The 25,922-nt window shown below is 37.1% G+C and overlaps 1 protein-coding gene across 1 annotated transcript in view; it reads left to right on the forward strand.

Moving 5' to 3' along the window:
• The window catches only part of EIF2AK4 (eukaryotic translation initiation factor 2 alpha kinase 4), a 37,876-nt gene that overhangs the window by 8,147 nt on the left and 3,807 nt on the right, over positions 1-25,922 (forward strand). Inside the window, exons 8-35 of the mRNA XM_039704920.1 lie at positions 379-536; positions 965-1,500; positions 1,843-1,952; positions 2,475-2,632; positions 2,975-3,378; positions 4,090-4,159; positions 5,286-5,369; positions 6,557-6,679; positions 7,132-7,236; positions 7,481-7,538; positions 8,226-8,305; positions 10,066-10,167; positions 10,722-10,772; positions 11,772-12,008; positions 12,612-12,687; positions 14,294-14,415; positions 14,821-14,870; positions 14,962-15,130; positions 15,628-15,744; positions 16,159-16,224; positions 16,727-16,897; positions 17,490-17,624; positions 17,724-17,831; positions 18,575-18,703; positions 20,041-20,127; positions 21,418-21,530; positions 23,031-23,089; positions 24,150-24,247. Of these exons, the coding sequence (XP_039560854.1) occupies positions 379-536; positions 965-1,500; positions 1,843-1,952; positions 2,475-2,632; positions 2,975-3,378; positions 4,090-4,159; positions 5,286-5,369; positions 6,557-6,679; positions 7,132-7,236; positions 7,481-7,538; positions 8,226-8,305; positions 10,066-10,167; positions 10,722-10,772; positions 11,772-12,008; positions 12,612-12,687; positions 14,294-14,415; positions 14,821-14,870; positions 14,962-15,130; positions 15,628-15,744; positions 16,159-16,224; positions 16,727-16,897; positions 17,490-17,624; positions 17,724-17,831; positions 18,575-18,703; positions 20,041-20,127; positions 21,418-21,530; positions 23,031-23,089; positions 24,150-24,247 (3,776 nt within the window). The remainder of the gene's footprint in view (positions 1-378; positions 537-964; positions 1,501-1,842; positions 1,953-2,474; positions 2,633-2,974; positions 3,379-4,089; positions 4,160-5,285; positions 5,370-6,556; positions 6,680-7,131; positions 7,237-7,480; positions 7,539-8,225; positions 8,306-10,065; positions 10,168-10,721; positions 10,773-11,771; positions 12,009-12,611; positions 12,688-14,293; positions 14,416-14,820; positions 14,871-14,961; positions 15,131-15,627; positions 15,745-16,158; positions 16,225-16,726; positions 16,898-17,489; positions 17,625-17,723; positions 17,832-18,574; positions 18,704-20,040; positions 20,128-21,417; positions 21,531-23,030; positions 23,090-24,149; positions 24,248-25,922) is intronic.

Consider the following 25,922-nt stretch of genomic DNA (forward strand, 5'->3'; position numbering starts at 1 on the left):
GAAAGTCTCTTGAGAATGTAAAATTTTATTATTTTGCAGTTTGAGGATGAACAATTGTGTTACTAGGTGTAGAACTTGGCATTTGCTAAGCAGGAAAGTTGTTCCTTTATTAAAAATGGAAATTCTTGAAAATGTGCAGCAGTTTTTTGTCAACATGTAATTGCTTTCATTTGAGTACTGTTACATAGCATTCAGTCTCATCAAGCCTGATATTTTCCATACATACTAGATAGATACATGTCTTGTCTAGTTGTAAGTAGGTTTGTTTCTGACTTTAGAAAACAGGCTTACTGGTATTTATTTAGCATTTGCAGGAGGTTTTGTCAAATCCTTAGAAACAAAATAAGCCATGTTCCTCTTCTGTCCCTTTGTGTATAGGCAAAGATGAACAGCTTGGTAAATCTGTCTACAATGCCTTGGAAATTCACAGTGGAGACTTTGTTCTAATATATGAGTGGGTTCTGCACTGGCAAAAAAAGATGGGAAAGTTTCTTACAACTCAGGAAATAGAAAAGATTGAGAAGTCTAAGAAACAGGTAAAGCCTGTATTTTGCATTTGGCTTAATAAACAAACATTAGGTGAGGTTCAGTGCTTTTCTTTAGGCTGCTAGTTTATATTAAGCTGAGAGGGTTGTAATGCACTTGAAAATGCTAATCTTTTAGAGTATCTAAGCATGAATGAAGATGAGTGTATTGGGGTATTCAGGGGTGCCTTTACAATAATACAAATGCAAGAAAGCATGTTTGCAAGTATGCATAAATAAAATATTGAAATTCTGAAGAAAGAATGAATCAAGCTTACCTGTTAAAATCAAAGCTGTACTTCCTCCAGTGCACAGTACTTCCTTTTTAGAAAAGTATGAGTCTGTCAAATATTTTATAAGTATTTTGTTTGTTACATATTTTATTAGTAGTGTGTCCCAAGATATGACAAAATCCATGCTATGTTGTGTTTCTCTACCAGCTTCAGGGAGCAGAAACAGAGTTCAACTCACTGGTGAAGCTAAGTCACCCAAACATAGTACATTACAAATGTATGAACCTCCAAGAACGGGACAACTCAATTGTGGTGGATATTTTAGTGGAGCACATAAGTGGCTGCAGCCTTTCTACATACCTAGACAAAGAGACTCCAGTTCCAGTTGAGCAGTTGCGCCATTATGTGATCCAGATCTTGTCAGCTCTCGACTACTTGCACAATAATTCAGTAGTGCACAAGGTCCTTTGTGCTTCCAGTGTCCTGGTGGATGCTGAAGGAAACATCAAGGTCACAGACTACAGCATTTCCAAGCGCTTAGCTGACATCTGCAAAGCTGATGTTTTTGAGCAAACCAAGGTTCGTTTTAGTGAGGATGGTCTTCCCAACAAACCTGGAAAAAAAGGAGACGTGTGGCGTCTGGGCTTGCTTCTGCTTTCACTCAGCCAGGGCCAAGTAACCAAGGAATTCCCAGTTGCTGTGCCTACCAATTTACCTGCTGACTTTCAAGACTTTCTAGAAAAGTATGTTTGTCACATTCCTGTATATTTTTGTATTTGATTTTCCTTTTTTTTAAAATATTTTAATAGTTTTTTAAATAATAGATAGGTCTTACTGTGTTGCTACACAGTTCCTGTGTTGCTAGTTATAGTTTTTATAGAAGAGGCTGATCTTATGGCTCAGGCTGGTAATCTGAGATTTGGGAGAGCAGGTTTGGTGCTCTCTTTTTCTCTGCTCTGCCACCAACTGTATATCATTGTGATAAGCCATTTAGTCTGTCTTTGCCTCTGATTCCCATCCAAATAAGAACTCTTCTAGCATTTTATGTCAGACATGAAATAGTTCTCTCTGTGGTTTGCTAACAGGTGTGTTTGCTTGGAAGATAAAGAAAGATGGACTCCTCAGCAGCTGCTACAACATAGTTTTATAAACATTCCACGAATAAAAATACCTGTAGCTGAAGAAAATCTAGATGGTAAGCAACTTGGTTCTTCCTGTATACTGTTAAGTAAATGGACTACATGCCTGCAGTAAGAAGAATTGAGCTGTGCTACAGCTTCACAAGACTGTAAAAGTATGTTACATTAACTGACTTAAAAGGTAGTGTGATCTTTAACTTCTCTGTGCAAGACTGGCTGAGGTGGACTGACTACTCCAGAAGCAGCTCATGTTTTAAAGAAACCTGTAAACTCATCCCTTCTACATGGTGTAAATACAGATTTAACTTTTTCCTTGGAAGATGGTGTTCCAATGAGACTTTGCCTTCTTATGTTCTTGTTAAAATCATTCCTTTGTCCAGCATAATTCACGTTAGTAATTTAAGCAGTATTAAGATTTATGTTTGTATTAGAACTTTACACAGCAGAGCACTTATGTATTTTAGGGTTTAGTTGCACTTGAAGTTATTTAGGTTTTATCTCCTCCTTGTTCCTTATTTGACAGTCCCTAGAGCCTTACCCCCATATTGCCAGTTATGGTAACTTTGTCTTCATTGCAGATTCAGCAGGTATAGATTGCATGGAGACAGTTGTACCCAGCAGTCAGATATCCAGTGCTTCGTTCTTCACAGAAACACAGAGACAATTTTCACGATACTACAATGAATTTGAAGAGCTAAAATTACTTGGTAAAGGGGCTTTTGGAGCAGTCATCAAGGTATGGTATAAAAATTGTTTCCTCTATGGAAACACTATTGAGGATATGTTTGTTTTCTCTGAAGCAGAAAAATATATTCAATGTTTGCATGGTTTTATTTACTGTCTGCTAGTGCTGTGCCTGTGTTGAGGTTTTTATCTAGAATGGAATAGTCTGAAAAGTTTCTTGTGAGAGGTTCCTGGGAGACTGGGGAGAAGCCTGACAGTATTGGGAACCTTGCATTTGAATTGTAGTCATTTTCCAGGTGAAAGGAAGACTTCCTGTTTCATGAAATAATTCTTCTGGCTCTGCTTGGTAAGACATTTGTAAGCATTTGACTTTAGATGAATTTGAATTTTGCAGGTGAGAAATAAGCTTGATGGTTGCTATTATGCTGTGAAACGTATTCGCATAAACCCCAGCAGCAAGCAGTTTCGGAGGATTAAGGGGGAAGTGACATTGCTTTCCCGTTTGAACCATGAGAACATTGTGAGGTATTACAATGCTTGGATAGAAAAACATGAAAGTCCTGTTCCCACTGTGTCAATGACCGACGAGAGAAGAATGCCCCCCAAAGCTGGTCTCTTCATCCTTTCCACTGAGGAGACAAATGATGTGGAAACTAATGCTCCTCCTCCGTGTTTGACAAGTTCAGTTGAGTGGAGTACTTCATGTGAAAGATCCTCCAGCAACAAATTCAGTGGAGCTGATCAGGAGTCCAGTGATGACGATGATGACGGTGATGGCGTGTTCTCGCATTCAATTTTGTAAGTAGGCTTCAGTACTGGCACTGTAGGGAGCCTGAGCAGAGTTAGTTCTTCCAAGTTTGTCTTACCATTCTTGTTTCTTTTGTCAGAAGTAGTTCACTGCATTTTTATTCTGTCCCCTTGTTCAAAACCAGTATATTTCCCAGCAGATAGCCAGGAAGAGGAAATTTTCTAGCTAAGGATTGTCAATCTGTGTGGAAAATTTTTTGGTGTAGGTTTCTTGAAGCTGCTTATTTGTGCCAGAATGCATGACTGCTTACTTTGTTTGACTGTCTTTTCCAGCCTTGAGAATAAAGTTTTTTAATAAAGAATAACAGAAATATTAAAGATCTTGAAAAATATCAAACTTGCCCTTTTTTCTTTTGGTTTTTATTAGTGTATTCCATACCTTCCTCTGTGTATGGTTCAATTCTCTCACTCAGTGGCTTTTTTGTGTAAGCAAGTAAGTAAATTTATCTCAGTTTTGCTTACTGGATATAGCAAGTAAATTTTACTGATGGCAAATACACACCTTCCCTTTTAGAACTGGACTGTCAAAGGAAGCAGGATGTTTTTCTGGGTATTGTTTTGCTTTTTTGTTCAAAGTGTATACCAAGTTTTCAGCAGAAGCTTGGATTTTTTTTCCCCCAAAATAATTTCCAAATTCTTTAGTAAGTATTTCTTGGTATGCAGAACTTTTGAGATTTTTTTTCTTTCTGTGTTTTTAAACAGGCCAACCACAGATTCTGAAAGTGAAATAGTTTTTGAAAACGAAGATGAAAATAGTAAAGGTCATTCTCCAGTAAGTGTAAAGATAAAGTGAGTGAAAATGAAAACATTATAAAATAGTCTATGACAAGTAAACAGGTCAGTTGAGAAGTTTTACTTCACTTCTGCTGGTATAACAGAAACATAACCTTACCTGTCTGTTAGAGTAAGTGTTGTGCCACTGTGAGCTGCATCCCATAGAAATCAGTCTGGTGCAGCTAATCTGGATTCTGTTTCCTAAGGTGTTTATTGAGCTAAATATGAGGGGGTTTTTAGTCATGACCCAGGTTATTGCAAGTTCGTCAGTGTGTTTATGATGTAACAGTTTGCCATATGGATTACATGGTCTTACACCTCTCACAGTTGAAATTCTGTTCTGCCTTTAGATGATTTTAACCACTGTATGTGTTCAGATGCCACTTTTTAAAACAGATGAAATACATACTGCTAGCAGTCTGAAAGAGGGGGGAAGTCAGTAAGGTTTTCCTTGATTTAGACTAAGGTGTTAGTTGATTTTATGCTTGTATCGCAGCACTTACTGTGAACAGTCAGTCCTGTATCACTAGAAAGCTAATGCACACTATTCTACAGAATCTACACTATGTCACTGCCAACCCTGATGATCTGTAGCATGCTTTTATTTAAAGCTGCATCTCCTTCCTCTTTCTGTTATAATGTACATTGACAAGAAAAGGTTTTCAGTATATAATTTAATAATATGGCAGTGCATTCTTTTCTCATTATATATACATATATGTATACACACCATACCAAAATTGTTGGTTGAAGGTGGGGGTTGCATTGTTTATCAAGAAAGCTTTCTATCTTCTAGTTTTCAAATCTTATCTTTCTCCTTTTTTTAATATGACACAGCTTGAGATTTAGAATTCATCTAGTTCTTCCAGAATTCTTTTCCTTCAGAGTCTAATGATGGTAAAATGCTATTTATTTTCAACTTTGAGAGTTGGTCACACCTTTTTTTCTAGTTTATTTAGATGCAGTGGTATTACAAAATGTCATTGTATTATTTTGCTCTTTTTCAAACTGTCTATATAAGCAGAGTTCTCATCGATGTATTCCAGCCATTAAAAATATGTGTAATAAAGAAGTCAGCACATCTTCCTGTAGCTAACTGTTCTGTTACTTTCATTGTGATAAAGAATGAAGAAGGCAATGAAAAGAATGGCCATGGAGGAGAGGACAGGACACCAGTCATTCAGACAGTGCATTATCTGTACATTCAGGTACAAATGTGCTCCTGTGTTCACATGAAAGGATACAGTTTATTTCAACCTGCAGAGACTAGTTGCTGGTTTTCATGAGAAAAGTAATGACCTTTTAAAATGCAAACAAGTTCAGTGCTGTTTTTGCATTAGACTGGTTTTCTGAAGGCTTGGCTGGTGGAAGGTGCAGTGCACGTGGTTTGTTGTGCTTTCCAAGGCTCTATATTTGTGCCTGAAGAGAACAAAGTTTTGCAATGCCATAGTGCATAATGGGATAACTGGTTTTGCTCATGCACAAGTAGAAGTTGGCAATTCTTGATCTAACCACAGAACAACCCAACCTGCCAACCTTTGAGTCCATGCCTTTCAAAGCATTCTTTTGCCTTGTGCTTTTTTGTTGAGACTATCTGTCCCAATCCCCAACACCATAGCTGGTGGTGTTCCTCAGCCTTGGTTGCTAATTGGTGTCAATTTCCGAGTTGAAGTCTGCCATGCTAAATTGCAGAGGGGAAGTTGTCTTTCACAGATGTGAAACTTCCTCATTCTCTTCAAAAGCACAGTATTGTGTATGCACTTTATTTTAATAGAAATCAGTAATCTGTAAAGCCATTGTATGACTCTAACAATAGACACAATTAAACTCCTGCAGGGTTGCAACTTCAGGCTATTCTACTGACACCTCCTTTGTGTTAGGAGTTAGTCAACTTCTCCCAGAAACTGTTTATAGCTATATATCATAGTTAACTATTCTGTGGTGATGTGCAATTTTTATAATGTGCTTAATGCTAGGGCTTGTCTGGAAGGAAGTTACAAGTAGATGGAATTAGATTTTAATAAGCTTGTTTGTATGTGTTGTGTATATTCATAATAAAAGCAGTTAAGACACCAAGTGCAATAAAGCCAGAGATTCTTTGTGGTTTGGCTTTATCACATATTACAGCTTGGCTGGTTTCACTTTGTTGTTAATGTTTATGTTAGAGAATATGCTACTCTGCAGGCTCATACCATTGTCCCAGAAAATGAGGTAGGACCCAGAAGTGAATGCATGTTTGTAGGTAAAAGACAGCTCTCAGGAGAATTCCAAATAGCTGATTTTTTTGGTGATACTATATGCTCCTGTGCCCAGGCAGTAGTATGTGTACAGATACAAGTTTCTGATAGTGTCTTTTCTTAACTGTTCTTTCTTCCCTGTGTATGCACAACTGAAGATGGAATATTGTGAAAAGAGCACATTAAGGGACACTATTGACCAAGGGTTATATGAAGATACCAGTCGGCTTTGGAGGCTTTTCCGAGAAATTTTGGATGGACTAGCTTACATCCATGAAAAGGTTAGTAAATAGGATAGTCATGACCTGTACATAATATCTGTGTTATGCCTCTTTCTCTGTGGGTTCGTCATATTCATTTTGGGGCAGGCATTAGCAAGTTTCCTCTCTTTGCCCTTTCTGTTACTAGTCTATTCCTGAGGTTTATTATATTTTGTCATGAACATGAATTTTATAATAAACTACTTAAGATTTTACCCATTAATCATAAAAATTTGACCATCTTTTAAAAATATTCTGTTAGGTGTCTGATAGCACTGAAAATTGTTTCTAGCTTCTGGGCTACAAATGATAGTCTGTCTTCAAGACTGATCTTCAGTGACTTAATGCAGTAGGTCTCCCACTGTATTAAAAGTATGTAATATGATTTTCCAGTCCATTATAAGGACTTCTGTTTTGAATAATTTTTATTGTTTAATATTCTGTGGGTCTTTTTTATTCTCTTCCTGTAACAGGGAATGATCCACAGAGACTTGAAACCTGTGAACATTTTTTTAGATTCAGATGATCATGTGAAAATTGGTGATTTTGGTTTAGCTACAGATTACCCAGCAAATGCAGTAAGTACAGCTTAAAGTGGATGAAAAGACTGTTGAATTTGGTGATGTAGTTACTTGGAAAAATACCAAAAAACAAACCCATAAGTTAAATGACCACAATGCTTATATATTGAGAATGCTATAAACTTCTTTTAAATGTCTACGGTTCTGCAATTAAACCATGCACTGCCAACCCAAGTGACAAGAACAGCCAACAGAAGTATTTCACGTGTCATTTACAATATGACTGTTTTGCTGGTTTCAGGTGGTCTCTAAACAAGAGGAGAATCTCTCGGGTGGTTCTGCTCAGTCTGACCCATCAGGTTAGTTATAAATTTTTTGTTATAAACTTGTTATAAATTATTTTAAGCAACCATTTATTCTGTGGTCTTGTATGGGCTGGTAAAATTTCCATTTGTTCTTTGAAAGTAAAATTTCTCTTTATTAAAGCCAGGGGTGGGACCCCCTGCAGCCACCAAGTTGGGTAGTTATATTATGATCTGGCAGGTTTGCCTCTTATTTAAGAGTTAATTAGCTTCCTCTGCTAGTCTTCTGCCTTAGATCAATGCTTTCCTCATGGTGAGGTATATAGAGAGCCTCTATATTTGTTCCATCTGCACTTGTGTTCTCTTGTCTATAGGACAATTTCAAGACTTGTGTCCTTGGTTGATTGGTTTGATTTTTTGCTAGAGTCTGAATATGGTGTTTTGTTTTGTACTGTTTAAAGGCAAATGTAATGGTAGAGAAATTTAGTTGTAACATTTGTGTGCTGACCTACTACAAATCTGTAAAGCAATAGATAGCTTTAGTTACTACAGATAGACATGGATACTTGACCTGTGAGGGTAAGAACTGTCTGTTTGTCAAAGTACTCTCAGCTGGGCTTCTCTCAGTAAGGACTGCACTCCCACATAGAAGAAAGAGAACAAGAACAAGTTTTTTATTGACATGGATGCTGCATTTCTCTCTGGCTTTCTTGAAACTGGCATTCTTGTCTTTTTTCCACATAGGTAACTTGACAGGAATGGTTGGCACCGCGCTGTACGTCAGCCCAGAGGTCCAAGGAAGCACTAAATCTACATACAACCAGGTATGATTGGAGTAGACTTCATGAAAAGGTAGCATGGAGTCTAAGATGTAGCAGGTACGATTTGGGTCGTTCCTCCTTGACAAGATGAATTCAGTGTGGAACAGCATGTCGGTGACTCCTGTGCTAATCAGGGGAATTCAACATTCCTTCTGGAGGAAACCAAGGATAGAACCATGTGGGCAAGTTAATTTTTCTGCCTATGCTTGATCATGACTAGATGCAAGCAACTTCAAGCTGAAAGCATGTAATCATAGAGGACCTTTGTAACTGAATAGGATAGAAATCTTACCTTTTATATAATATACACTTACTTACACACAATATTACTTAAGGTAATACAGTGTAAACTGCTGTTCTGGATTTCTAGACTGTGATTGTGGGAGGTGAGGGTGTATTTTTTCCATCAAAGAGAACCCTGTATATATGCAGAGACAAACTGTATTTCAAAGCAAGGAAATAATTTCAAAGTGGGAGTCGTAGAGTTATAGAATGGTTTAGGTTGAAAGGGACCCCAAAGCTTATCCAGTTCCAACATCCTGCCATGGGCAGGGACACCTTCCACTAGACCAGGTTGCTTCAAGCCCCATCCAACCTGGCCTTGTCCACTTCCAGAAATGGGGCATCCACAACTTCCCTGGGCAACCTGTTCCACCCTCACAGTAAAGAGTTTTTTTCTAATATTCAGTCTAAACCTACCCTCTTTCATTTTTAAGCCATTATCCCTTGGCCTGTTACTCAATGACCTTGTAAAAAGTCCCTCTCTGGCATTCTTGTAGTCCCCTTGAGGTACTGAAATGCTGATCTGAGGACTCCATGGAGTCTTCTTTGCAGGCTAAACAATTCCAATTCTCTCAGCCTTTCATGTGAGGGCTGCTCAGTTCCTTTAGTCATCTTTGTGGCCCTCCTCTGGACTTGTTCCATGTACTTGCTCTAGCAGATCTAAGTTCTCCTTATGTTGGGGGCCCCAGAGCTGGATGCGTCACTCCAGGTGGGATAGCATGAGAGTGGAGTAGACTGGGAGAATCACCTCCTTAAACTTGTTGATCACACTGCTTTTGATGCAGCAAAAGCATGTTTGGCTTTCTGGGCTATGAGTGCACTGACAGATCATGTTGAGAGTCTTGTCAGCCAATATCCTCAGGTTCTTCTCATGGCTGCTCTCAATCCATTCTCTGCCCAGCCTGTATTTGTGCTTGGAATTGCCCCAACCCATGTGCAGGACCTTGCACTTGGGCCACTTCACGAGGTTCACACATAAACCCACCTCTCCAGCCTGTCAAGATCCCTTTTGAGGGCATCCCTTCCCTCCAGCATGTCAACTGCACCACAGAGCTCAGTGTCACCAGCAAACTTGCTGGGGCTGCTCTCAGTCCCACTGTCCATGTCACCAACAAAGATGTTAAACAGAGCCAGTCCCAGTGCCAACCCTGAGGAACATCAGCTCCTCACTTTGCTGTTAAGCTGCTGACCACAACTCGAGTGCAACCATCATTTATGTCATAGCAATGCTGTGATGATAGAAGGCTTTCAAGTCTACCAAATCTTAATGGATTGTGTCTTCTAACAAAAAAGCTTTAAAAACAAATAATAATAAAAACACACAAAAAGACACAGAAAAAAACCCAGCCTTCTCTCCAGCTTTAATATACTGTTACATTTAACCTAAATGTTTGTTAGGGTTTTTTTTTTTCTTCTGCTAATTTTGTCTTCAGAGAATTGATAGGTACTACACACAAGTTTTCATTTTTTTTCTGTCTTAGAAAGTGGACCTGTTCAGCCTAGGTATAATATTCTTTGAAATGTGTTACCATCCTATGAATACTGCATCAGAAAGGATCTTTGTTCTTGGTCAGCTAAGGCTGGTAAGTACACAGATATGAAACATACTAATTCTATGCATCAAATAGTTTAAGAGAAGCAAAAGGATGCAAAATACAGCAAAAAATGTTGCCATAGGGAGTGCTCAAAAACAAGGTTTGTAAAACATATAATGAAAAATGAAGAATACATTCCACTAATGCACTGTGGATTCTAATGGTATTGCCATCAGTCTGTGTTCTGTCTGTGAAATTAATTATTGCATGTCAAATAAAGGAATAATCCCTTTAGTGTACTTCGGTTTAGGCCTGGTGGGCCTTTCTCAGGAATCAGTTGGTATTTGTAGTTGGTAAATGCTTGTGATTGTGGGTTGTACTTTCGTTGTACAAAACAACATCAAAGCATTTGTCTTCCTTTTAGCTCCTCAAATAAATTTAAATCGCTATGTGGGGGTTGGTTTGTTTGTTTGTTTTTTTCATGGGCAATGGAAATGCTTTGTTTCTCTGTTTAATACGTAGAACTTAAAAGTAAGACTAATCTGAGCAATCTGGACTGCTTGTTAAAATTCAAATGTGGATTTTGGTTTTTGTTTTGTTAGCCTGCAATTGTATTTCCTAAGGACTTTGATGAAGTCAAGCATGCAAAGCAGGTAATTTTGAAGATATTTTAACTATTAGGTATTCCTTCTCAGAAAACATTGATTATAATTTTTGCCCCTTAATTTCCCACTTAATTCCCCACCTCGTATTCTCTGCCAAGTTCTTATTACATGATATTAGAACAAAGTAAGGAAATAAAACCTCAAAAGAATACTCTTAAGTTGATATGGAAATATATTTACCCACAAAATTCTCTGAGCACAGTCATGAACAAATTAAGAGTTCACTGGCACGTCTTTAAAGCTCAGAGGGACAATTTTAATTTTTCATGCTCAGAGAAATGGCTCAGTTGTTTAACTTTTTACTTAAACTTTTTGAAAGAAATACGTGCCACACAACAGAGAGAGATGTAAAAAAGCTCAGTTGGCTGCTCAGAGCTTCACAGAGCTGCCAAGAGCTGTTCTGGAGGCCTCCATGGCAGAGTAAAGAAGTGATAAGGATCAGTGTTATCTTTTCTGGACCATCTAGGTGTCTTTGTGCTAATCAACTCTTTTGTTAACCATTAGTATTAACTTTTAGTGTGTTATGCTTGTAAAACAGCAATCTGCATGTTACTAGTACCGCAAAACATTTCTATTTTGTACGTTTCACTGAAATACACCAGGAAGATTCCCCCTACTCTAACACTTGTGCCTCTCAAATCTTTCATTTCATGCATGCAATTCTGCTTTTTCTCTTAACTTTCTCTTAATTTTGTTAATAGAGAGATGCAAGAGCTAGCATACCATGGAACAAGAAAGGAAAAGGATACTACATATTTTGTCATCCCAGGAGGCACATTTCTAATAATTTGTGTGGTTGAGTAAATTTTTTCAGATTATAAAAAAGACATTCATCATTTAGTAAGCAAATAATGTCCATCCCAAAGATTGAGATTCTTCTGGTTTTTCCCCAGTTTGTTACTGAATTGGTATAACTACCAAGTTTGTTGCAAAAGCTGTTAACTTTCAAAATGTTTCTAATCTGTAAAATTTTGATTTAATTTGTAGAGACTGGTTATTACGTGGCTCCTGAACCATGATCCTGCAGCACGACCAACAGCTGTGGAGCTGTTAAAAAGTGAGCATCTTCCACCACCACAAATGGAAGAGTCTGAACTCCATGAAGTCCTCCACCACACCTTGGCCAACGTGGACGGCAAGGCCTACCGGACGATGATGAGTCAGATATTTGCCCAGCGCATATCTCCAGCAATAGACTATACTTATGACAGTGATCTGCTGAAGGTTTGTAGGTGTTGAGGGGAGGTGTGGGTTTGGCTTTTACCCTGTGTTGAATTTTTTAAAAATATGCTTATATGGGTAAACCTGTAGCATTTCTGAGTGAATTGCATTATCAAGATTCACCCTCACATTGGTTCCCACTTAAAACTACAGTCTCTGCTCTGTGGGTTTCAATAGCCACTTCCCATTTGAGCCTTACGTTCATTCTTCAGTGGAGAAACCAGTAGTGTGTGTTTGTAGCAGCTAAAGCTTTAAGCTTATGTCCAGGTGATGACTTTCTTTACTCTGAATTCCTGTCAAATTAATGGTTGACTGGTTGTCAGCAGAAAGTATTGCCTCTGGATGCTTTCTTCTCTTTTTAATTGATGTGATTTTTCTTGGTTTATCAGCTCTTGAATCTTTCTAAATTTAAATAAATTCAAGGCAACACAGTACAATAATGCTTCATATAGCTATAGTTATTTTTTATTATGTAAGCATTGCAGTTTTTTGTAGTGGGATGAGATAGTAGAATGTTTATTGCCTGTATTACATGGAATGATTACCTACATGGAGTGTTCATCACACATGAATTATATATGTACTTTTTATTTGTGATGGTTTCAGGGTAGTTTTTCTATTTGGGCAGCCAAGATACAGCAGCATGTATGTGACATTGTCAGCCGGATATTTAAAAGACACGGTGGGTGTGTTTACAAAAGTCATTAATTTCCTTTTTTGTGATTGAATGGATTTAAAAGAATTGAATGGATTTACTGCTATAAGAGAAATCAGAAAACATGTTAACTAGTTGATCATTTGAAGTTTTTATGATGTTTTATTCTGTTATTGTCATTCTAGCTACTAGCATCAAATATGAATGATTTACATTTTCTACAGAAAGAAGAGTGAAAATCTGAATTATATTTTTGAATGTATATGGTTGTTCTGATAAATCCATATGGGGTTTTAGAGGCACAGTCTGTTACACAAAATCTGGATCTGAATACAAGGCTAGCTCTGCAGTGGGAGATCAGGCATCCATGGCCACAGTAACTTCTCTTTGAACAGCCAGAATGGGAAGAGCATAAGGGAGAGCATGGAAACAAAGCAGGCATGTAGTGGTACTTCCAGTGATGTATTCTTGGAAATGCTATGCTGTTCAGGAACTTCCTGAGCCAAAGCTAATGCCATGATATTTAATAGTCTTTCATTTTCATTTCCAGGAATGTATCCAGTCATTAATAATAGTATTTGCTTAAAATTATTTTTTGGGAAGGAAATTTATGTAGCCACTGTTACACTTGAATTGTTATAAATTGTGTTGTCATCCAGGTGTTCATGATACTATTTTATATAAAAATACTGAATTTTGAAATAGAAACTTTGCATTTTCCAAGTAAATAATAATCTAATTAAGCGTGATCAAAATTTGGTAATACAAAAGAGTGAGAAGCTGAGAAATAAAGTCAAGAATGAGTTTACCTCTCCTGCCACTCTAAACCTTGACAGATTTGGGAAATTTTAGAGACTGAAATGTTTTCATACTTTTGGAAAAAAAAATGGGGATTGGATATTAATTTTTTCCTTTAGATTGTATCTGACATGTGTAATGGCTAGAAGAATTTCTTTCTATCTGAGGCACTTCTTCTCTCATTTAAAAGTTAATGTTGAGTTAAAATCAAATTGAGTTAAGCTTAAATAAATTTTCCAGTGATTCTCAATCAAATATTAAAACAGGAAACTATTTTTCAGTAATAAGTGGTATTTTTAATATTAAGGTTTCAATGAAGATTGGATTCATACAGGTAGATGGTGACAAAATGTAGCCAGGGAAAAAAAAGGTATTCATTAGGTTTTAAAATGAAACACAAACACTTCTGGTATGTTTTTGAGACAGAGGATGCAACATGTCTGAACAAAATATATTCTATATGGAAATGTCTCTAGACCAAAGCAGTATTTACTATTGGTGACTGCAGAGTTTCTCATCTGTTTCATATGCCTGCTTTGTGAAAGGTGGTGTTTAAAGAGGGAGGGCAAGGTAAGGATTCTGCTGGGCTGTGGAATTGGCAGGTCCCTCTTCTATGGCTTCCCTGCTGAGTCCAGGAAGCATGCAACATAGGCATAAAAAAAACTTTGACATTCTTTTTTTAAATATGGAAGAGGAAAGTCTATTAAGGACATTTAATGTAATTTTTGAACTTATGGGTTGACATAATTATGCCTTGTAAGGGTGTTCGTGAGCTTGTAAAGAGCAAGTGTTACTTCTGAAATGAGAGATAATAGTGTTTTCTGGTTTTGTGCAGGAGCCATCAAGCTGCATACTCCACTTCTGATGCCCAGAAATAAAAAACTATATGAACATAATGAAGCCTCATATTTCATGGATCACAGTGGGATGCTGGTAATGCTTCCTTACGACCTCAGAGTAAGTAGCATTATCTCCGCAGGCAAAACTTTAGAGGGTTTGAAGGGTGCTGTGGTGGAATTTGGTTTAGGCTTGCGCTTCTTTTGGCTGCTGAAGCAGTGTATCTTTCAATGTCTATTCTTGCTCTCCTGAGTTCTGTACTCCTCGTCTTGACAGCTGGAGACCTGACCAAGTATTGAAGAAATAGCGTTTGTTTGTTTTTGTTTTGACATAGGTGAAAATAATGTTTTTATTTAAAACTTGTGGCAAGGATGGTTAGATTAATATTACTTGGCTATGTCAGGTGTTTTGGGCATTATGTTACACTTGGGAGAGTACAAGTGTAACTACACAGGATAATTTATCTCTAGTTGCAGAGCTCAGTCAGACCAACTGTTCTGTTTCAACAATTATTCTGTTTTTCAGATTCCTTTTGCAAGATTTGTAGCTAGAAATAACATATCAAACCTGAAAAGGTAAGAGACATAGAGGTGATACTTTGCACTGATACTGTGCTTTGACAGTGACTTGTGAAGAGGCTGATTCATTCTTCAATGTTTCCTTTAGATACTGTATAGAGCGAGTTTTCAGACCTCGGAAGTTAGACCGCTGTCATCCCAAAGAACTCCTAGAATGTGCATTTGACATCATTACATCTACTGGAAATAGCTTTTTGCCTATAGCAGAAACAATTTATGCAATTTCAGAAATCATTCAAGAGTTTTCAGTGCTACAGGTAGATTCTCTAATCAGCCCCTTTCCTCTCTTTTCCACCCAAAATTTTAGTTTAACTAAATATTTAGTTTGATGTGTTGTAAAAGGATACTTCCTTTAACTTTAACCAGGAGAGAGCTATTTTCACATTTAATCTGTAGTCACTTATAGACCACTGTCATAAAAAATGCGTTTCCTAGGTAAACTCAAAATGAGGCATAGGTTTATGTGCAAAGGAAATGACTGAATTTTTTTGTAGTACCATTGAAGTAATGTCTTTCTTCTGTCACATAAATGATTACTGTAGAATGGGACAAGACTTGCCATTCTTTAGTTAGAGATGAAAGGTAAGGTAGTGAAAGAAGAGGTTTGAAGTTAATTTTGAACTATTTTTACTATTAAATGTTTTGGAAGCTTCTTTGTTTTGTGGGGGTTGGGGTTTTTTTAAGAAAACAGAATGCAAGTAAAATTTGGCTTTTTCATTCTTTCTTCCCTTTTTTTTTATTTATGCTTTGCTAGGAAAGAAATTACAGTATTTATCTGAACCACACTGCCTTACTGAAAGCTATACTTTTGCACTGTGGGATACCAGAGGACAAACTCAATCAAGTCTATGTCATTCTCTATGATGCTGTGGTAAGGCATTAGTTATTAACCTATCCTCTGTAATCATCTCTGCAGAATATTCTATTTTGTGGAGCTATCTCTAAAAATGAATGACAGCCCATTGCCAGCCTAACTAGGAGTATGCTCTTGATACATAAAAAGGTTGGCTATCTTAGGGCAGTAAATGTAGATTAATTACTTTCTTATTACTTCTGTTTAAGATGATTCTTGAATGTGTATTTATGAGAGAATTATTCACCTGTCTAATCAATAACTGACAGGTTAGTCAATAAAAACATTTTAAAAATTAAATTTAAAATGTCTTTTAATATCAGTTAGGTCTTTTCTACTTTACAAGCATAGAATATAGTTGAAATTAATTTGAATAATTACAGTAAAGCATTAAACACAATCAAATACTGTTTTAATCTGTTTTTGTTGTAGACTGAAAAGCTGACTAAAAGAGAAGTAGAAGCCAAGTTCTGTAATCTTTCTCTCACATCATCTAGTGTAAGTGATCTTAATTCAGAGCTGATTTCCCTGTTATTTGCCATAACTCAGTAATATTTTATTTTCTTTGTAATTTAATCAACCAGAGTAAGAAAAATAACCTGTTACATGTGCTGCTCAGAATAGGTCAGTCCCTTTGCAAGTGGTCTGACTTTGTTCTCTGTTCTCTCTGGTATTGCAGCTTGTTCTTTAAACGTGTGGAAACTAATAAAGGGTAAATGGAATACTGAGAAAGGTATTTAATACAGAAAACTGAGAGAAACTCTAAAAGAAACTTCTCTGCAAATGTTGAATGTGCATATAGTTAACTTTAACTTCTGACAGACTTATCTGTCTATTCTTTACTCAACTCTACTAGGTAAAAACAGCCTGCTAGCCAAAAAAGGCAGATGTCTTACTCCCACAAATATAAAGTCAGATATTTTTCTTTTTTTTAGATGGGACCTATGATGAATGTTGTCTGTGTTGCTATGTGTGCTTATTTCGTTTTTTTTGGTTTTAGCTTTCTCGACTCTATAAATTCATTGAGCAGAAGGGAGAAGCAAGTAATGTATTTCCCTTTCTAAACTCAATGATAAAACAAAAGCCAAGTGTCACTCAGCTGTTGAAGCATGGCATGAAGGATTTAGAGGAAATCATTGGTCTATTAAAGCAACTGGGAATAAAACTCCAGGTTTGTAAAATGCTCTGCTAATAAATTAATGGAATTACAGGGCTGCTGTGCATTGTAATATGCCAAGAAATAAAGATATTTTACAATAAAAAAGCACATGCAAGTGTGCTTTTTTGATGGCAAATAATAGTACCGAATTTATACTTCTTCCTTTTTTCCCCTTTTTCTTTATTAAAGATGCATTTTAAAAATGAGACCTCTTCCAGTCAAAAGTCTCTGGCTTAACTTCTATCTAGTGACACTCAGACTTTTTTCCTTTCTCCACCCAAGACTGGAGGCATTACTTACAGCATGAAAGAGAGGGTTTAATAAATTTTGAAACAAACTGAAATATTAAAAAAAAAAACAGAAATCTAATGACTACTAAAGGCCTCCACCTTCCTTGAAACTTGCTGTTGGGTTTTGTGCTACAGGTTTCTTGAGATGCTGTAAGATTAAAGCACCTTTAATTTCCTATTTTTCACTGTATTTTAAATATTTGGAGATAAGAAGTGTTTCCATATATCTTCCTTAGGTAAAAACAGTGTTTTAAATCCATGTTGCTAACAGGAAATTAATTATATATGTGCACATATTCATTTTTATTTTACAGATCTCTATAAATCTGGGACTAGTTTACAAAATACAGCAGCACAATGGTATTATCTTTCAGTTTATAGCATACATCAAAAGAAGACAAAGAACTGTGCCTGAAATTCTTGCTGCAGGAGGCAGATATGATCATCTGGTATGTACTTATCTCTTCTAGTAAATTTTGATTATTTTTTCTAACCCATTTTGCCAAGATAACTAACTGGTCTTCCATTCTGTTTTTTCTTGTCTTGAGATTCCACAGTTTAGAGGGCCACAGACAGTAGGACCAGTTCCTTCAGCTGTTGGAGTCAGCATAGCTATAGATAAAATAACTGCTGCTGTTTCCAGTGTGGAGGATTCTGTAAGTGTTTTTGGGAAGTGGGGAATTTGTTTACTTCTGACAGTTCAATAACCTACTTGTAGCTAGAGATGGACAAAAAATAAGATGTTCAGATGTGTTCCAATATAATACCATACTGAAATAGAAGACAGACATCAAGATGACCTCTTTCCTTTTGTGTTTCTTTACATAGAACTATTTATTACATGAGAATTAAGGGAAGACAGGATCTTCAGGCTTACACCATTTTATTTTCAATTTGAATGGGATATTTTTATCAGCTTGTGTATTCTTTCAGGTGCAAGAGTACAACTGTAGGTACTTAGTGTTATTTTTCTCCTACTACTTCTCCCTTTATCAAAGGATAGAAGATAGACATGGAAAGAAACTTTAAGAATATTGACTACTTTGTACAGTGTCACACACCTTCACTTAGTTGTGAAATGTGTATTTTATTCTCTTTTCTCTATAAGAATAAATTAACATTGCCAAGGAGATTGGGAAGGAAAGAACAGAGTAGGCAGGGATACTTGGCAAGATGAGGCTGTGGAGGTGCTTTGCATCAAAGATTGAGTTTCAGTGACTTTCAGACAGGCTTAGGTGGATTGTAGCTCTCAAAAGAGGTGGATATAATCCCTTTCTTGCTTTTTAGCTTGATGCATTTTGACAAATGTTGGCATATTTGTCCATCTTCATTACTTTAACTGCCTTATGAAAGTGGTCTTGTGACTAATATTGTCTCCTTGATTTTACTTTCCCTTCAGGTGTCTGTCAGCTCCTGTGACCTGCTGGTTGTAAGTGTTGGTCAGATGTCAATGGGTAGAGCTATCAACATTGTTCAGAAATTCTGGACTGCAGGAATTCCAGCTGAAATAATGTATGACTGGTCCCAGGTAGAATTTTTATCTCCATGTGTTTACTGTATTATTGTTTTCCAAGATCAGTGCAGACTGAAACCATACTTTTTTGGGGTATTTTTCTGTTTTTATGGAGGTGGAGAGTCATAATACTGAGCATGTAGGGTGCTCTTCAGATACAAAAATGTTGAGAAAATCTCACTGGCTTTGCAGCATTCTTCCAGAGTATTTAAAAGTGTGAGGAAGGATCCCTCCTATCAATAAATTTAATACTTTAACGGGGGTACATCAAGAACAGAACAGTAGCATCAACTTTTAAATAGCCAGATGGCCAAAGACACCCAGGTACAGAGGGAATGTTGACATTATTCTACTGTTAGAAATACAGTTTAGCAAGCTGAGCTACTAGATGGGTCCCCATGCAGTCCTTGAAGAGATGTGTAGTAGGAGGGGAAGAGAGAGTGGCAAGCTGAGCTCTGCCTTTTTATGTCCAGCTGAAAGCAAACAGCTGTAGCCAGCACTACTTCACTAAAGTGCAGTGAGCTACATGACAACACTCAAGTTCCTTTTAGAGGTGGTGGCACTTACTTAAGGATTATGAGTCTGCTTCACCTTCAAGTGTCCCAGTTCCCAGTGACTAACAAAAGAGACTCTGCAGTTGCCCCTTGCACATCATGTGCTGCAGGGCAGGAGGTTTTGAGCTCATTCAGTTTATTGTCTGACCTTTTTGTAATTTTTTGACATAACATTTCTAACAGTTTCAATCCCTTGGGACCAAAAAAACCCCAGATTATATACTTTTCCTATGAGCACCTAGGCTGTAGGTTCTTGATTTGGGGCTTGTTTGTTTGATTCATAAGGAATGAAGATTTGGATAGTTCTTGCCTCTGTCTAATGCTGTCCTGCAAGCCAGTGCTGAGTAAGTCAGCATAGCCTTGGTTATACAGGAAGCCAGCTGGAGTCAGCTTTAGTAGCAGACCTCCAGCCATGCAGGACTGAAAGCTGCAGGCATCAGGGTGGTGACTGAACCTGATGTTACACTGCCCATTTTTACAGTTACTTGGACTCTGCACTTCTAGGTATAGGTAGCCCTTCTGTGTGGGAACTTGGGCTGCAGGACCTAGGCATTCTCTCTCTCTAAGCATAGACTTTGAATTGAATTTTAGCAAGCCTTGGGTGGATAAATACATGCATAAAAATGAAGTTTCATCTGCTAAAGTTGTAAGTTGTTAATAAAGCTTTTCTCTCTCTGAAGCTGTGTGACTGTTGTATATCAAGTTACTTTAATAAAGACGGGAGACTGATTACTTAATTGGTCATTTTATAAGCTGTCAAATTAATGTCTCATTCCCCTTCTTTTGTTCTCACTTCAGTCCCAGGAAGAACTACAGGAATACTGCAGATGCTCTGGGATTACATATGTGGCTCTGGTGTCAGAGAAAGAAGGAAGTCATGTAAAGGTAAGCATGGGAGCAGGGGACGCTTCATGGTGTTTCAGATTTGTACTCTGTTGTTCTACATTTTTTAAGGTCATTATTAATACAATGTAAATTAAGTAAGTGGAGTTGAAGTAAATACAGTTTTGGTTGTTAAGTCGTAGAAATGTTATTCTGAACAATTTCAACACTTTAAATATTTTTGATCCCTGCATAACACTGTTATTCACAGACATCCTTCCCTCTAGGAAAGTCCAAAAACTAGTGCAAACATTGCTTGACAGTGCCATCGATGGCTTAGCGTGGAAAAAGGTTTCTCTTGTCTCTGACTTCTTTAAATCTACCAAATGAATGAGTTGACTTAATGATCTTTGCAGTTGGCACCTTTTCATGTTACAAATAAGTACAACTAAAATGTAAATATAAAAAATTCAGAGTAATTCCAGCAGACAGTCAGAGCCACACTCTTCACCTCTGTAAACTCAGATTAGGATGCAAAAGCTGGACTGTGTCACAACATGAAAGTTCTCTGTACTTCTGTGCTCTTGCAGCCTGTGGTTCTGGTACCTTTGGTTTTTTGAAGTTGAAAGTTTTAAAATATTCTGGGTCATTGTAGAAAAAAGTCATTATTTTTTTAATAAAGATTCATTATTTGACTGAAAAAATTACTAACCATTTGACAGCATATGGCAAGGACAGCCAACGTGCCTTACTAAAACATTTTTCACTTCTTATTCACTCTGTTACTGTAACAACAATAATTGCAAGAATAAGTAAATCTTGATGATGACAATGTGATATTACAAAGTCCTCTACAAGCCTACTGTGAGTGTTCTTTTAAATATAGCTTTATTGAAGCAAAACCAATAAAGGAGATGTTAATGAGGTGAACGGTGTTGTTGCTGATTGACCTCTTGCCAATAAAGATGGTGCAGATTCCTAAGTTTTGAATGTTTGAGTTAATGCTTGCAAATTGAAAGGCAAGCCTTATTCTAATATAATTGCTTTACAAAAAATATTAACAATATGGTACTTACAATTATAAACTATTGTTTAGAACTTAATTATCACATTAGATGCAGGGAGCCAAGCTTGCTTTGGGAATGCAGAATAAGTAGTTGGCAGAAGAAAAATCTAATCAAATATTTAATTGGCAGTGATTGATTGGTAATGGTATTTGGTATGATAGCTTCCTACCTTTGACTCTTTCACCTTTAATGGGTGAAACAGTTTGGTTTTGATTAAGTTTGATAAGTTTGATAAGATGTCATTTTAAGACTCAATAATCTTAAGAACCATTGAACTACATCATAGGTGAAATCCTTTGAGAAAGACAGGCAGACAGAGAAAAGGATTTTGGAATCTGACTTAGTAGATCACCTGATCCAGAAACTGAAAATGAAAATTGGTGACGAAAGATGTAGCAGGTAAGCAGCATAACATGTCAATAATGTGGGTAGTCAAAATCAGAAGTGAATATATGTTTGCATGTGCTGAGTTACACCTTAATTTTATTTGGTAAAGAAAGTGCTGAATTTCTTTTGAGGAGAAAAGAAAGCAAAAGGCTTTGTTATAGAATTGTATTGAGATTAAGAAAGAAACTGATTTCCCTAGCTGCTGCTGCATTCACACATCCATAGAGCTTCATAAATTACAAGGCCTCACAGTTATCCCAAAGCTGCTAGAACAGCAATAGTGTTTGTCTGGCTGCCTGCAAGTTCCTGTTACTGAGCAGAAGTCCACTGCATGTGTGTAGTGTGTAATCAAAGAATTAAAGCAGCAAATCCCTTTCATTCTGAGGCAGTACTGGTATGGTGAAATGAAAGTGGAAGTCTTGCACTTCTGTATGCTCCGGTGGCACAAGTGAAAGTAACACCTGGCAAAGACTTGAGGTACACAGGAAAACCCCTTCACCCTGGCTTCATTGAAATTACTATTTACTGTCACCAGTGGAATTTAGTACAGAAATGACAAGAGAGGCTAGTCATATCTGTGTGCTTAAGCAGTACAGCTGTTACTTACACACAGCCCACTGTAAGTCTGTAGTTATACGTGCACCCAGATATATTTATATGTGTGCATTGACAGCAGGAATAGACATGCATTAGTCACACAAAGTAGAATTCAGAATGGTAACAGATTTGCCATCCAGTTTTTCTGACTAGGCTTAACAATGCTGAAGTCAAGCAGTTGTTTATACAAGCAGTTGATGGCTCCTGCTATTCACTTCTCATTCTCATTTTTATGGCCTCAGCCAGTCTTAGTATTTAATTTTGCAACTAACCTCATCCTCAGGTGCTTTGTGACAGATTTACTAGAAGCTGTGAAAGAAAAATCATTCTAGATGATTTTTTAAAATCATTTAGAAAAAGTTTTTAAATCCCAAAAACAGAATAGAAAAACTCTTGCATGGTACCACTAAACAGAGAAATGCAATAGCTGACTGTAATAGCCCTGGCAAATTTCTTTTGTAATTAATTACTGAATGTGGAAAGTAAAGGTATCCAAACTAATTATTGAAGACTTCTTTGAATATGTGTGCTCTTAAGTATAAATACTACTTTTATACTTCAGTATTATGTCACAGAAACCTGTGAGAAGCAGATTAAATTAATAATTAGAGTGAATACTCTCACAATATATTTTTATATTAGGATATAAATCACTCTTGTATGATAGGGAGGACATTTTTTGTATCCATAGGGAACGTTGCTTCTAGACCTCACTTTTAAATGTAATTTTGTATCATTTCTTGTCAATTTGTGAATAGAATTGATTCATTAATAATAAATGTGTGCTGGGGAGTATCTGCAGGCATCTTTGTCTGTTGGAACCAAGTTTAAGTATCTATGATAATCTGAACTACTGTCATGTTACAGTATTTCTTTATAATTGTAAATTCCTTAACTGTCTTTGTTTATTTTTAGAGAAACCGCAGATAATCTTTCAATACCAAATCAAAAAGGATCATTTACTAATATTTCAGGTATTTAATATCTAGTTACAGAACATACAAACTAACTGTTCCTCTTTCTGCTCAAAAACTGATTTGCAGGAGAATAGTACCAAAGGCAAAGTAAGAAAATGTTTTATAGCAGAGCTCTGATTAGAGGCATTGCCTCTTAATCTCAGATTGTTCCAAGTGATTTAAAACTGACCTTTTCTCCAAACTAAGTGCCCAGACCAATGGGCAGAATATTCTCGATACAAGCATTCATTGATGCAGTAATCCAAGAGGCTGGGAAAGCCAAAATGCACCAGTTTTTCCTAGTTGAGAAATTTAAATGTCATCTTGATGAAAAATAACTTCATCTGTGATTGTTAGAGTATTGAGACCAAATGAAAATGCCTTTACATTTCTAGCTGTGGATTTGCGTATTCTGATAATATAAGTTTGTATCTAAAGAATACTATTAAGTGCTTACTTTGTGGCTGAAGTTTGGCATTTTTGATACTTGTTTTATTGAGCACTGATACAGTGTGTGGTGGTGGTGATTCTTCAAGAAACACTTCACACACACACACACACACTTTTGCATAATAGGGAGGGAGAGAGGCCATGTTTAACTTGGGGGGTGTTTGTGACTACCACAAGTGGAAATTTGCATTTTGAAATAAGCCATTTCAAATTTTAATTATTGTTATTTGGGGAAGCTGGGGTGTACTGTTTGTTTTGTCAGTGATTCTGCTATGGGACTGAGCATTAGTCACCTCATTCTTGTAATGGCTTTTCTTTATTTGATATTAGGTGAACTGCATTCCTTTGTGAAATTTTGCAAGTCATTTGGAACATTTTCTTAGTTTCAGGGAAAAGTTATGTAAAATACAAAATTTCTTAGTCTTAACAGCCAGTCCTTCAATGTCATAAGTCAGTGTTTGAGAATTTATGTGCATGTCTTATTATCCTGTCAGATTCTGGAGGTTTTCATAGCCTTTTAATCACTGTACTACACTGATTTTAGCATATTAATATTTGTGAATTTTGTTTCTTGATACTTGTTGTATAAAGAAATACTACAAACTAAAATGATGTGTTTGCATTTTAGGTGTGTTTGAAGCACATGGAACTCTTGTAGTGCCTAACGTTAGTGTTATAGCTCCTGAAAAATTATCTGCCAGTGCCAGGCGTCGTCAAGAAATTCAGGTACACACATATCAAATAAGTATTCAGAAGTGATCCTTAGAAGCTAAGAAATGGTAGAATTCATATTTGATAACCACTTAACTTAAACAAATTCATCCTGTTTGTTCTTTATGCATAAACTAGACTAGGAACAACACAAATTGTTCAAGGCAAAGACCATCCTTTTTAACAGTTTGGATCTTAGGGATTATCTGTGACATTGTGGCTCAGCTACCATTGTGCATGCATAATAGAAATCTTACTTTCCTAGGCACTGCTGATTCTGGAGCTTCCCTTTCGTTTTTCTTCCTCTCTAAATGCTGAAGTGTGTTAAAGGTTGTTGTGGTTTAACCCCAGCCAGCACCCAAGCCCCATGCAGCCACTTGGTCTCTCCCCCACCAGTGGGATCAGGGAGAGAATCAGAAGGGTAAAAGCCAGAAAATGCCTGGATTGAGACAAAGACAGTTTAATAGGGAAAGCAAAAGCTGTGCACACCAGCAAAGCAAAACAAGGAATGAATTCAGTGCTGCCCATGGGCAGGCAGGTGCTCAGCCATCCCCAGGAGAGCAGGGCTCCATCACCTGTAATGGTGAATGGAAGACAAACACCATCACTCCAAATGTCCCCCCTTCTTCCTTCTTCCCCCAACTTTATATACTGAGCATGATGTCACATGGTCTGGAATGTCCCTCTGGTCACCTGGGGCCACCTGCCCTGGCTGTGTCACCTGCCAGCCTCCCATGCACCCCGAGCTTCCCCACCAGCATGGCTGTATGAAAAGCAGAAAGGGCCTTGGCTCTGTTATCAAACAAGTTACATTGTTTTAAAAGAAGCAGTCTGTGCAGCAGTGGGGGAAGATGTTGGAAAATTCCTTTACTACAATAGTGTTTGATCCCTACATCTGTGGCTAATAGTCTTGTACCATCTGTTGCTTCCTTACTTATCTTTATCAGTGATTAACTGCTCAGCAATAACAAAAACATCTGTTATCAATCCTGGGTTCAGCAAAAATCCAAAACATAGCCCCATAACAGCCACTGTGAAGAAGGCTAACTCTACCCGAGACAAAACCTGCACGAAGTTCATCATACTTTTGATTTGTAGTATGTCTGTAAAAGGTACTTGATATTTATTTCATTAAGTTGTCTCAAAGTAAAGGCCTAAGAAAAAATTGTGGCTTTAAAAAAACACACAAAAAACCCCAAACTAAAACAATAACCAAAAAAAAACCCCTACAGCCCGCCTAAAGCATGATACTATAGTAATGTAGAAAACATTCAGGAATGCTAGAAACAAATGTCAGAATTTTCTTGTTTAGCATTATTAGGGTCAAGATATTTAGAGTACATGGTAAAACAGAACTGTCATCTTATCCCCTTTTCAGTCCAAACTAGGATGTGCAACAAAAAAATCTCCCCAATTAATAGTTCTGGGAACCCAAATAAAGAAATGGATGTTACTCTCTGAGCTAAACAAACTTACTGTTCTCAGGTTTTGAATATGTAAAAGCAACTTTTCCAAGGTACAAAGACAACATAATGCAAGCCTGCAACTACATTTGTAAAGTGCTACCTTTGCAGGACCACTAGATTGCTCTGAGAAAAAGCGTTACAAGGCATGACCCATATTTTGGTTTGGCTCTCAAAAGCCATCCTCCTTCTTTAGCTGGAGGTGATTCACTGCATCCAGTCACAGG

The sequence above is a fragment of the Passer montanus genome, unplaced genomic scaffold (genome assembly GCF_014805655.1).
Source record: "Passer montanus isolate IOZ18808 unplaced genomic scaffold, ASM1480565v1 scaffold18, whole genome shotgun sequence".
Classification (NCBI taxonomy): domain Eukaryota; kingdom Metazoa; phylum Chordata; class Aves; order Passeriformes; family Passeridae; genus Passer; species Passer montanus.